This window comes from Buteo buteo, chromosome 2 (genome assembly GCF_964188355.1).
Source record: "Buteo buteo chromosome 2, bButBut1.hap1.1, whole genome shotgun sequence".
In the NCBI taxonomy this organism is placed as follows: domain Eukaryota; kingdom Metazoa; phylum Chordata; class Aves; order Accipitriformes; family Accipitridae; genus Buteo; species Buteo buteo.
In genome coordinates, this window is record NC_134172.1 from 18290191 (window position 1) to 18303615 (window position 13425).

Below are 13425 nucleotides of genomic sequence, written 5' to 3' on the forward strand. Positions count from 1 at the left end.
CTACAGTTATGACAACTCTGTGAAAACAGCACTGAAAACGAAGAATCTACACCTTTCAGTGGTTAAATTTAAAGATTATTTTTAAATGGTAACCTGGAAGGGGAGACAGAGTAGTAGTGAGGTTGTGGTCTGGAAACGGATTTGATCTAAGTTTCCAGAGCATCTGTTGCAAGAAGCAAAGCCTGGATTCTTGACATATAAATAGAGCTAAAAGCATATTGTTGATCTGACAGCATGTAGACTAAGGAAATAATATTTGTTTAGATTTGATGGGAAAGATTTTTAGATAGGAAAGATGTTTAGATTTGCTTGAAAGGAATACAATTTTTTTTTTTTTTAATTTGAATTCCACTTGTTTCATTCTACTTTGCTAAGACATATTGAGAATTTCAATTACTTTTCCTATAAAAATCCATATTTGCCTTAAATAGCTAAACTATTAAAAAAGGAAAAATGCTTTTTTAAAAACATAAAAACAAAAGTAATGCCATTATCTACATAGCACATTGCTTTCCTCTGCAGACATGCACCAGTAGAGGCTGCTGTACACCATATTAAATAAACATTTATACATACTGATGGATTAATTTACAGGCAGGTCAGAGATGGAACTTGAAATGTAGTTGTGTGTTTAACTTATGTAAACATATAAAAATTATAAATGCAGAAATGCTAAGATTTTACAGAGAGACCACAGTCTGGAGGTAGCAGCAAAGTAGCAAGCATTTGCTTTTCAACATTACGTGTTTCTGAGTTCAGACAGGGCAGATAGTCATTTTTAGAAATAGGCACCTGAAGGTGCTAAAGCATCAGTCTTTGCTTTTTGACTCTTGCTAGTAATTAACTAATATATCACTACTTCATTAAAATGTTTATTAGGTTTTGTATTTCTAATGTCTAAAATGTCTCTGTTAAGACGCACTTCATGCATAAATGTGTCGCTTTCACTGGAAGAGCAGAATTTTCCTTAAAACCACATGTATTATCCCTGTATTATTTGGTATGTGGTTCCAATGACTCACTCTCCTCTACGTTCTGCTCTGCAGAAACAAAGCCACTGCGCTGCATGTCAGAAACACACGAGCGTGCAGAGCTGAGCTCCCTTCACACACCCCCACACCCAAAAAGGGCCGGGCAGGCTGGAGCCCTGCGTGAAGGGCTCCTGGAGGCAGGCGGCGATTGCCCACGGAGCCTTCGAGACCTCACGGGACAGGATGCCCTCACTAAGACCTAAGGCACCGCTGGCAAATGGCCGAGTTAGGGACGACCTGAAAGCCAAGAGGAACGTCTGCTCAGTAGCTTCTAGGACAGCAGTACTCAGGTGGAGGTGGAGGAGATGGGTCAAAAAATTCCATGCAGTCTTTGTTTCTTCCTGCCATCCCCTTTCAGAGAGTGGTCTCCCTTGGACCAGTTCAGACAGCAGGCAGGAGTCAAGCATGGTTTAAAAGAAAATCAACAACAAAGAAACGAACCCAAACATCCCAAACAGGCTGTGACCTACCTTCCTTCCTCTCCCCGTGCGATGCCACCCTCATGCAGTCAAAAGGTGGACGGTGACAGCTACAGCCAGCCAGAGCCCAGGCGGTATTCCTGCCTGCAGCCGGGTGGGAAGGAGCGGTGCTCCCAGGGCGTGGGGAGATGGTGGGAGCAATGTTCCTCAGGGGAGCCTGGCACAGACCAGGGATGCCGCAGCTGGAGGGTCGAGGACAAGACCATGCTGACGCACGGAGTGCAGAGGCTTTGGGGGGACTTTGCGCATGCCAGCTGGGGTCCTCCAGTCTGAGTTGGGGATATTCTGGCAAAATGAATAGCCAAACCACTTTTTGTGCTGGAAGGGTGCAGGTTAGGGTGCAGGGGTCTGTACTAGGGCTGAGGATGGAGATAGGTGCGTATTGCGGGCAGTTGCTGTAGAAAAGCAAGTTAGCTTTGCTGTCAGCTTTTTCAGTGATTTTTCCTCAGCAATAAAGTCAGAGCAGAGTAACTGCCAACTACATCTCCTGAAATTTGTCAGCGCTGTATATTCTAGGAGAGGCTAGAACCACGGGTGTTTCCAAATGACTCTGATTAAAAGCCAGTATATATTATAGCTATACGCTGCGTAGTCTTATCTCAGAGAGTACTTATACCTGAAGACGAGACAGAACTGGCGGCTGGGAAAGAGCACGATTTTTTTCTTTCAGGTCCTGTAGGGGTTGGACTGAATGAACTTAAACGGAAATTGCTGATCAGTGACACCCAGCATTATGGGGTAACAGTGCCACGTAAGTAAAAATACACTTCTATTCTCCTAATGCTATACTTGCATTATTATCCTTTATTATTGCATTACCCTAAGGCACTTTCAAATCTGGGTCTCTAAATGCATGCTTGGCATCCAAATTAATTTTCTAATTTTTAAAAGTGCTGCTCCAGTTGTATTTTAAAATAGCATTGATTAAACTGATAGGACGTTTTGGCTCAGAGGCATTGCAGTAGACTTTTAGTACAAGTTTAACATGATTGATGTCAGCGAGGTTTAGTAAATGAAACTCAGCTGAAGAACACCCTGGCTTTGGCTATAAAGCAGTGAAATGTACTCTGTTACCAATGCTTGCTTTCAGCAAAATGGCCTTTATATATTAGACAGGCTGAAAAATGAAGACTGATGATAAACAGTTTAATCCTGTGAATAAATTAATTAAATCCCTTTGATTAGCTTTAGAAAAGTTGATTTGGGGATTTTTTTCCTCTTTCCTCCTATCTGACCAAGAAGTGTGATTTTTATAACATTGAGTAACATTGCGCTATATTAACTTCTGCAACACTTTATTGGGTTTTCTTTAATGTGGAGGACTTGACAGTTTTAGACTTTCATTCCTTGCTTTGCTTTCTGCTTGCACTTGTGCCTCCTATAGGGATCCTTCAAAAATATGGGTCCAACGTTCTGAATTTGGGAGAAACTGTCACACGTTTTTTGCAAGTACAGGTGTTGTATAAAGTATATATATGAATGAATTTGCTAGGTAGAAAAATGAATACGCTTGGTTTTGGCAAGTCATTTCATTTGCACATATTTGCTTCAGCTGGGTATTGAAAACAACAACTAAAAAAGCCAGATGTTCCCAAATATTTAACACATTGAAGCATATGCAATCATTTGCCCAAAAATATTTCTCTAAAAATTGCCAGTATTCATCAAGCTGCCTTCTCTCTTTTCTCTTCCAAATTTGTGGTTATAATTTAAAACAAACACATAAAGAAATCCCTCTCCCTGAAATTCAGTAAGTCAGGACTTGGAGTGAGAGCTGGGGTTCTTGTCTTGGAAATGTTCCTCTTTGTGTCAACCTAAGAAGAATGTGATATCAAATGGCATTTAAGACTGTGTTGCTGCAAGCAGGTTCTGTATGTTCATATGTTATGGGGAATACATGATGCTGTAACATATGACTTGTATTAAGTAGGACTTTTGAATGGGTTCATTAACTGTAAGTGGCAACCCCACAAATAAGTTTCATTTATAAGCAAAATCTTTATACCTAGTACTTGAGGGAAAGTAAGAAGTACGAATACTATAAGGCTACTGAAAGAAAAAGGAATTTGAGTTTGATCACCAGAAAAAGAAAAGCACTAAAGCATAAAATTCACACCCCGTTTTTATATTATCATGCTTCACATAGCATAGCTACAAGTGTTGTTAATGAACGTAACATTTTATAAATCAGGTTGGTGAGCTTTGTTTCCCTTTATGGTCTCATATGCTAATAAGTTTAACAAGTGGCAAGGCTTGGGTGATTGTTATGGACTGCTGATCCTTTTATTATTCAACTGTCCTCGTTTTATTGGATTTTTCCACTAGTTAATAAAATGATAATCTGATACTTGTCCAGTAGGTTTTTTTGTGCTTTTCCTGCATGCTTTTAAAACTCAATCCTGTCATCTGCTTGTGTGCTGCCTACCAGATCCAGAGCAGCCTTATGTCCATCAGAATTGAAGGAACTGGTACGCTTAGTATTGCACAAGGGTTGTGTGCTTTTCAGTGTTTCTTGAACTGGTTTGCATTATGTTGTTTTGTGTATCTTTTCCTTTTTTTTTTTTTTTTTCTTCCCCATTTAATGAAACTGCAGACACTACTCGTCCAAGGAGAAGCCAGGAAAGTGACGGTGTCGAATACATGTTCATTTCCAAGCACTTGTTTGAGACAGACGTACAGAATAACAAGTATGTCGAAGAGATTTTAACTAGAACTGCAGTTAAAACAATGGCTTTATTATAAAACGGGGCTGGTTGTAATTTTAGCAATTTAGTCGAAGTGGATATAAGTTGCAGTGATTTGAAGATGTGTTAAAATTACATTTTGATATATAAGCAGCTGGCAAAAACACAGAGCAAAAAAACAGTATGTGCAAAGACAACTGTTACTAAGCTTCCAAGTAGTTTCAGTATTTCAGCTCCTCAAGAAGACATTGAAATTGTAGGTGTTCAGGATGCGGGAGCACTCTTTTAGTAGAGCATCGTTTGTCATAGCAATAAAGCATTGCAGCTCGAGGAGGGGGGGCCCTGGAAGTACTGCAAATGTGCCTGAGTCAGTGTTTGCGTAGTTCTGCTCTCTTTCAGGCCAGGCACTTCCTCTGCTTTTGAATTTAGAGATCTACAGTGAAGCCCCTGCCTGTAAACCCACCAGAAATTAAACTAAAATGAAGACAATGGTAGCATCGTGCTCTCTAGCAGCCTGTAAAGTACTGTAGCTTGAAATTCTGCCCCAGTGTTTCAGAGGGCAAAAGTGTATTAGACACAAAGCTGTGGGTTTTATTGAAACTTCAAACTGTGCTTTGCTTTTTTGGCAAATAGCGCTTGTACTTTTATAGCACATAACCAGCCGCCTTGGTTCCATTAGCACCATCGGCGCTCCTCCTCCTCTTCTGAGACAGAGAATTTGGATATTCTGTAGTGTGCAATGAAATTTCAGTAGTTTCTATTGTTTAGCTTATCCACTGTTTTATTGCATTGCATTAGTTCAGAAAAAGAGGTGATGGAAAACATTAGCGGGCTGTTGGACTACAGTACTTTTTTCTCTTTAACTGTAATACAAGCAGGTGTTACTGATTTGAAAGTGGTAAAGTAGAAGATTTCTTGAAATTGACATGCTGAAGTACTTGACAGCATTTCCTTTATAAAACATGGTAAAACTCTCATGTAAAGTAAAATATTTTTGCTCCTGAATTAGATCTTATAAACCAAACTGATAAGTTTTTTTCTGCAGAAAATGGAAAAGATTCCAGTTGTTTTCACCTTCTGCCACAGGTTTATCGAGTATGGCGAGTATAAGAACAACTACTATGGTACAAGTTTAGACTCCGTTCGATCCGTTCTAGCTAAAAACAAAGTTTGTTTGTTGGATGTGCAGCCTCATGTAAGTAAGCACGTCTTTTGGACTCTTGTAGTTCCCCATATTGCACGTTGGGATTCCAGGAAAAAAGTTGTTTCTAAAAAGGTATATTTTATTCCACACGGAATGACTGTTGAGTGGGCTTGCTGGGTACCTTTATCACAGCAACACTCTCGGAAAGGAGAGGAAGGAAACCTCAATATATATTGGCAAGTATTCAGCTCAGTAATTAAGTGAATTGAAAGCCTGCAGCATAATACCAAAGATTTAATTACAAAATGCTCCTATATTTCCATTCATCTTCCTGCTGGTTTGGGTTAGAGGTTTTCTCTGAAACTTCAGTTTCAGAATGGCTTTGAGCTATCACCCAGTCCAGCAACTCTCTCTCACACGCTTAACCAGACAGATTATGCCAAGGGTTTACATGCAGGGTGGACATGAGTCAAGGAACACACTAAATGTGATGTTGGCTTGATGGTTGTTAAGAACATTCCTCTCTAAACCATTTGTTCTTGCATTGAACTTGTCTTTCAACCCCACTGAACAGCTCCACTGGGAATTTTTATGCTACTAATAACCACGGTGCTTCCAGGAGCTGGACTAGTTTGTTTGAATCCAGCCAAAGTATTTCTTCTCCACGGGTGGCCAGCCTGTGACTTCTGAACCCCGGCAGCTTCTGAACAGTTCCCGGGACGGTTTTGGACACGGAGCTGTGCCCTAGGAGTGGGGTAGGGGGGCTGCGCTGGCAGAGGAGCGAAGGGGGAAGCCAGACCCCGTGCCAGGGGAGGAGGGGAGCTGGGCAGGGGGTCCCGCTCTGCCCTGTTTTCCAGCGAAGCACTAAATTCTCTTGGGGACCCAGGCTTGTGAACCATTCTGGGATCCCACTCTCCAACACGGCGTTTTCCTGTGGGCCCTAGCAGTGTGAAGAGGACAGAAAGCTTCTGGCCATCCCGACTTCACCCTAAGCTGCTGGCTATCCCTGCTTCACCCTGGGCTGCAATCCAAATCGCAGACCTACCTCTAACTCCATACGTAGCATCGCTCGACTCGCTCAGGAAGAGCAAACAGCAGGGGATTGTGTGGTGGACACACAGTACTGAAGAGAAAAACCACTGACTTCTAGTGACCGGGTGACACAGACACCTTTTCCCGCTACTTTTCATCAGTAGAGAAAGTGTTATTCCTGCTAAAATTTGTTGAACTTTTCCTCCTCTCCCGAACACCCTGCTGCTCCCCTCGATCCTCCCGCTGCCAGCGGCACTGGTGTGCACAGCCCAGCCATTCCTGGACTGATGGGGTTTACCAGCAGCCCGTGTGTAAATCAAGGGAAATGGTCACCCTTGGAGAAATGGTTTTCTTACCGTTCACAGAAAATTCTCCTTACATGAATCAATACTGATCAGCAGAGTGGGATGGCAGTAAATGAAAAATAGCCTTCTAGGAGTGCTTTATGGGTTTATTTTGGTTAGCGGAGAGTTTCTTTTATTACAGTAAATTCCATTGTGCAAAATAAGCTAATTAATTAAACTCTTTCCTCTTCCCAGACAGTGAAACACTTACGTACATATGAGTTTAAACCATTTGTTATATTTATAAAGCCTCCGTCACTTGACCGTTTGAGAGAGACCAGAAAAAATGCCAAGATTATTTCAAGTAAAGATGATAAGGGAACAGCAAAACCCTTTACAGTAAGTATATTTAGACATGATAAAACATGAGAACTTGTTAAGAGTTTTGTTGTGGTGCTTTACCTTGAAAATAAAGGTCATCACTGGATCTCATCCACAGTACTTGCCAGGGCTTACACACAGTATACGTGTCGTTTCCCAACCCCTCTCACATCCTAAACTTGCCGTGATGTTTTCATTGTTTGACATGCTCATGGATATTTACATTTCCGTCGTGTTCTGTTTGATTTTATGTCATCAAGGAACCCCCACAATGCAAGTACATTTTTATGAGAAATAATGCTGTGGATTTCCTTTAAAAAATTTGCATGTGGGCTTAGATGTTTCTATTCAAGTATAAGAATTTCCTTGTTTTATTAAGTGTACTATTGGGTCTAAATTTAGAGGAAAGCTCAAATGTAAAGCATCAATTAAAAAAATAACTGCTGCTTTAAAAAGCCCATATTTGTGGATAAGAGAAACATTTTTTTAAATGTTATAGGGAAATGAACACTGTAAGAAAGAAAAAGAAAGATCTAAGCAAGTAACAAATGCTGCTTTTTTCAGTAATCAGAAAAAAATATCAGTCATGTTACCCAACAGTAACTTATTTACTTCCTTGAAATATAATAAAATCATATTTTAATTGAAGCTAAAGCAAAACTGATCATGGTTAGACTTTTTTATCTGCATTTACAGCGTGCATAATTTTCCCTCGTTCAGATGTTATTTAGGATTCTTTAGATTTTGTTTCAAACTGAGTCATGGATATAGTCACAAACTGTATCTGTGTAGAATATGCATTTGAAATAGTTTGGAAATAATGCTCTATAAGAATACTTTCTATGGTATATAAAAGATAAGAGGAGTTCATTCTTAAGAGCACCCTTCAGGACATTGCTTAGTTAGGACAGTTTTAATCTCTCAGAGTTATGTAATCAAATAAGTTCCTAAGATTTGTTCCCTCCCCAAACATGAAGAGAAATCCACTGAGCCAGGTTGAACCAGGCATAGGAAGACAGCTCCTACCAAGCTCTTAAAAGAATAAAGGCTGCACTGTAACGTATCGCATGCTAATAGCAAGCTGAGTCTTAAGTAATGAAACTTTAAATGTATCATCAAAGTAAACAGCAAGAAACATTTTCCACTGGTACTGCTAACAGAAGATGTCTCTGTAATTACCATGCAGTAACTGTGTCACTGCAAGGGGAGAGATGAAAGAATTGCCCATTGAGCAAAGTCTACTTGTGAGAATGTTCTCCGAGATCATTTGAAATGGCAGTTTCTATAATCTTTTTTTAATAAAAAGTACAGTTTCCATCTCGCGATGAGATGAGAAATAAGCAAGCAGCTTTGCTTTTACCTCCGAATGAGTTTATGTGATGTTTCTATAGACTGACTATGTCTTGCACTGACCTTACTAGGAAGAAGATTTTCAAGAAATGATTAAATCTGCCCATCTGATGGAGAGCCAGTACGGCCACCTTTTTGATAAGGTGATAGTCAACGATGACCTTGCTACAGCTTACAGTGAGCTTAAAACAACTTTTGACAGGTTGGAGACCGAGACCTTCTGGGTTCCCGTCAGCTGGCTACATTCATAGTAATGTTTTAAGTGGACAAAACATCTGCTGTTGTCTCAGCGTCTAAATATGGGTCATGGTTAAGCATTACTCGATGGCCGTTTTCTTGGTAGGAGGGCTTTCTCACTCTACCTGTGCAGCAGGTACACTCTTCATGCACTTGGAACTGGTCTTGTTTTCCTGTGTCTTCAATCCTCCTGCCCACAATTTGGGGGCAGAACAGTCAGATTAAACTGAAGTCTTACTATGCTCCATAAAGTGAGCTAATGCTAGTGTAACAAAACTGCCAAACACCTCTTTAGCATCATTTGTGTATTTCCAAGGTAAGCTTTTTTAACGGAGAGTTTGCAGAAGATACTAATTAATACTGGAGATTAGCGCTTTGATGGTTTTGAGCATAACTGCTCCCATAGAGAGCACATCAGCACTTGGAAGTTATTACCCCTGAAGTGCTTGAGAGAACTGAAACAGGCAAAAGTGACCAACATTTTTATGAGGAAGACATCGTAGTTTTAATTACGTATCAAGTGGTTTCACTTTTCTAGATGTGAACCTTGTCTTATATGTACAGAGTGATATTAGGATTCCTTTGCACTTACATAGTTATGGAAAGAAAGATGTATTCAGTGGCTTAATTGTGAAATACTCCGCTGTGAGCATGCATGGATTGAAAATATTTTCGTGCATGCTTTGTGGCACAACAAAGAAAACTCACGGGAATATTTATTTAAATAGGGAAAAATGTGAGTTACTATGTATATAACTTCAAAGTCTTTGGGATTAATCTTCTGTAAAATCAGTGGCAAAGTGATATGAATAGCAACAAAGTAGAGAGTAACCTTTTTTTTTTTTTTACTTTAAATTGATTTCAAACATTTTGGGCATCCTTTAGAACAATTTTCCCATCAGAAATTTTCAAACAATTAGTGAGGAAACCTTGGAGATCTGGAAAGCAGTTGCAAGAGATTTATTCTTTTTATTGTCTAGTATGTAGTGACACTTTTTAGTAGTATAACAGATATTTTGTCTACACTCAAAAATAAATTAATGCTGTAGACTTCACTGTAAAAAATATCCTTGTCACTGGTCAGACACAGTTGGAAACCTCATTTTAAAATTTGATATGGCAGTGTAAGCAAATGTATATTAGATGATGTATTTTTAATATAGATAATTTGGTATTTTTCTTTATTTACTACTGATATGCAGGAAATGAGTGCAGCTGTAAAGACCAAGTAACACCTGTGTGTTGTGTTGTGAATATGTTTTTTAAGTACAGAATGTGTATAGGAACTTGCTGACTTCGGATCATCCCATCTGTGGCATTCAGACAGGAAACAGATATTTCATGTTAATCTGTAAAGAGAATACAGCTGTCTTGTTTAAAGAAAAAAGAATTTAGTGAAACTTTATATATTTATGAAAGGGTTGAAAATGGATGTTAAGTTTTTAAATTTCTTGTCAATGTGATCATTTACTAAAGCAATTACTAAGTCTGTAATTTGAAACACTGTCTCTGTAAATGGAGCTCAACATTCCATGTAAATATTTTATTTCAGTTCATACGCTGATAAAGCCATCAGATTTTGCAGTCTTATTCTAAATGCGTATTTAATGTGTGGGTCATTGCATTTGGCTTAGATTCGTATAAAACAAATGAAATGCAAGCAACAACAGCAAAATCCCTAGGAGTCTGGAAATGTTTATGCAAGAGTTACAGACGTACTGAATCCCTGTACGGATACACACTCTGCTTGAACAGCTATAATCTACCTTTTGTCAAATTTCACCATTTTCCTGGTGGACTTAAACTTTTTTGTAACATAAATAGAAATTTGTTGATTAAATTAATTGCACGGAGATTATGCAAGTTAAGAAAATGTTTTCTATTTTTTTTAATTACTGAAAATCAAACCATTTTTCAGGGGGTCTGGAATTCGGCAGGTCTGTTTGCCTCTGCCTGCAAGACGCTGAGTGCCCTTGCCATCACTTGCAACCAACCCCAAACTGAGAGGGCACTCAGCATCTCTCAGGATCTGGCTGTTTCCAACAAGAGGGTCTTTAGTCCTTACTTGAAACACTCTTAACACTGCTTCTAACCTGGGCTGTCTCAGAACATTAGTGTACAATAACACTCACATAAGGGACCTGCTTTTCTCTTTAAGAAATAGATGCTAGAGTAATCTGCAAACTCCCTGGCAGAAAGAGTTCTGGCTGTCCTGCAGGCTGTTTTTCTTGTCCTTTTGAAATTAATTTAATTCCCATCCCTGGGTCGGTGTGGTCTAGGAGGACCTTCTACACAGGCTTGCTGTGCTGGGCAGCAGTTAGCAGCGCGGTGCTTTGCTGCCTTTTCAGAGACACTGACCCTCTGATCTTCAGCACAGGCCTGGCAGGAATTTCCTAGACGGATGGTTGCCTCCCCAGTCCCCAAGCCAGGAGCTAATTCCTGAATTGTAACACCTGCAAAAGAAAGGGAATCACAAAAACATAAATCCAACCAACAGAGTAAAATGTGCACAGAGTCTTTGAGGACTGAGAGTTTTAATTAAATTACTAGATTGGTCTTGAAAATCAACATAATTGCAGTGGTAGCTTCAAAAAAAATTAAAAAAATCAAAGCCACTGGCCTCCATGAGGCAGGCAGAGATGACAGTAGGTCAACGCAGAAAAAAAGTCTTAGCCCAACAGTTTCAACAGGACAAGAGCCTGCTTATCATGATGGACACTGAGCCCATGTGCTGAATTGTTCTAGGATACCAGGGGGTGAGGAGGGATTGTTCCTTTGACTCCTAAGAATTTGGGAATGAAGACAACTAAACATGTTTCCAATATTCCACATATTCAAGTTGTGCTGTGTGGGTTTTTAGAGAACCGTATGTTTTGACAGTCAATTCCAGATGTTTTAATTGTGTTTTAGCTGTTTGCCATAGTCAAACAAATGGTAGTATGTTTTAATATTGTACCAAGCTCTATACTTGAATTTGCCATCAGGTCCTTGGTTGATGTCTTACCTGAAATCTGATCTTACCTTCTTATGCAAAACAATAAATTATTGATATATCACTGGGGGTGTTTTTTTCTTTATTGTAAATTGCACCATAACATATAGGCTTAATGACTTTAAAAGGTAAAATGCCTAAGTAGTAAGTTATTTCATAGGTCCCTCTATTAACTGTAATGCTCCAGTTATCTTTAAATGGAAAAATAAAGCAACCTAGAACAAGGACTAAAATTCTTAATTTTTCATTTTTGTTGCCAAATTCTCCTTCAAAATAGATGTTTACCCTTTCCTGCAGCTCACCCAAAATAAACCATTTTCTTTCTGAGAGAGAAAGCTTAAGTCAGTGGGTCAAACTGAGACATCAGCTCGCCTGGGCTTGCAAAGTGCTTGGAGTGTTATCTGAGTTACCACATCGGAGTGTTATGCTCCTCGGCCACTTGCAAGTCCCATGGGAGGTTGTGTTCATTTGCAGGACTCAAAGAAAGTAATGCTTAAACTAAGTTACTTTTTGTATTGTGTTATGTCTTTTCCAGAAAAAAAGCCTAACACGTACTAGGATTAGAGAGAAGACTTTTAAGCCCCTTCTGTTTTGTTTCAGTGCAGTATTCTGCATTTCCCACATGTACTTAGGTTCAGGTTTCTACTGTGCGTGGAGAATTTTTTCCTTGGTAAAGCTCGTACTTAGTTTTTGTGAGATTGTTTCAAAGGATGAATAGTTTCTTCAGAGATTTACAGTTAAAGTTATAATCTGAGTCTGGTTTTGCTACTGCAGTATCTGCAGTAATTTCCCCACAGGATTAAGAATTTTCTGTGTATCCATGCTTAAAATCATTTGTACTTGCAATTTGCCCAACATCCTTTTGCTCTCAAAGTCATTAAGTATTTATCATATATTACCATGATTAATGTATGATACCAAGCATTCAACAGAAAAATGTCTGAACACAAAATTAAAGGAACACAGTGGGTGTATTTGCTGTTTAAGAACGCTGGTGCTAGATAATGGTTAAAGGTTTCACAGAAACATACACAAAAACATTTGGAAACAGTTAAAGTCTGGTCTTAAATTTTGTCTTATGTTAAATGACAGTACAAATGAGAGAATTTCAAGTTCTAGACAGCTGGAGACTTTTCCCTCTTGGTATCTGTGTCTGAAATACAAGTTGGATATTTGGAAGACTGTATGGAATGATTTTACATCTCTGTAATAATACTATAGTATTAGTGTAGCTGACATCCAACATTTTAACAAAGAGGTTAAATCCTTGTGATTATTGAGACTTTGTTTTGCTTCTATTTTAGTTGTACACATATCTCTGTTTAAACAAATTTTTCAAGACTTAGTGGCACAAAGCTGCCAGCTACACATTTCAATATATGAATGGAGAAAAATATCTGCAGGATTTGCAGGCTGCCTCAAATGGCACAAACAGTATTTGAAAACTTCTTGATAAGAAATAAATAGAGAAAATTAGGTCACAATTTCTTTTGTAATTAGGTCTGTTTCTTTTCAGTGGTCGTATTAATATTCACGACTTGAATACACTAAAAAAACAGAAGGCATGCTATAATTTTCCTGAACTGAAATTTAGATTTGTGGTTTAACAAAGATGTTACACGCTTTCTATAGGATTATACACAGGGTCATGGAAGCTTAGGTTTAAGGGATTCAGTACATGTTTTAAAGGCAGAGGCTCTGTGGGTATGGCAGAGAGGGACTAAGAATGTTACAAATGCGAGTGCTACTCTGGAAATGCATCTTTATTTTTGTAAGTCTCTGAACAAGGAGGTTAGCAAGTTGGCTGCAAA

The 13425-nt window shown here is 39.0% G+C and overlaps 1 protein-coding gene across 6 annotated transcripts in view; it reads left to right on the top strand.

The window, feature by feature from the left end:
• The window catches only part of MPP7 (MAGUK p55 scaffold protein 7), a 156704-nt gene extending 145026 nt beyond the window's left edge, over window positions 1–11678 (top strand). For all 6 annotated transcript variants that reach the window (XM_075046964.1, XM_075046954.1, XM_075046983.1 and 3 more), the window contains 5 exons: window positions 2181–2261; window positions 4104–4197; window positions 5281–5389; window positions 6910–7053; window positions 8457–11678. In XM_075046964.1, coding sequence (XP_074903065.1) covers window positions 2181–2261; window positions 4104–4197; window positions 5281–5389; window positions 6910–7053; window positions 8457–8636 — 608 coding nt within the window. In that variant the 3' untranslated portion in view covers window positions 8637–11678. The remainder of the gene's footprint in view (window positions 1–2180; window positions 2262–4103; window positions 4198–5280; window positions 5390–6909; window positions 7054–8456) is intronic.
• The last annotated feature ends 1747 nt before the right edge of the window (window positions 11679–13425 follow it).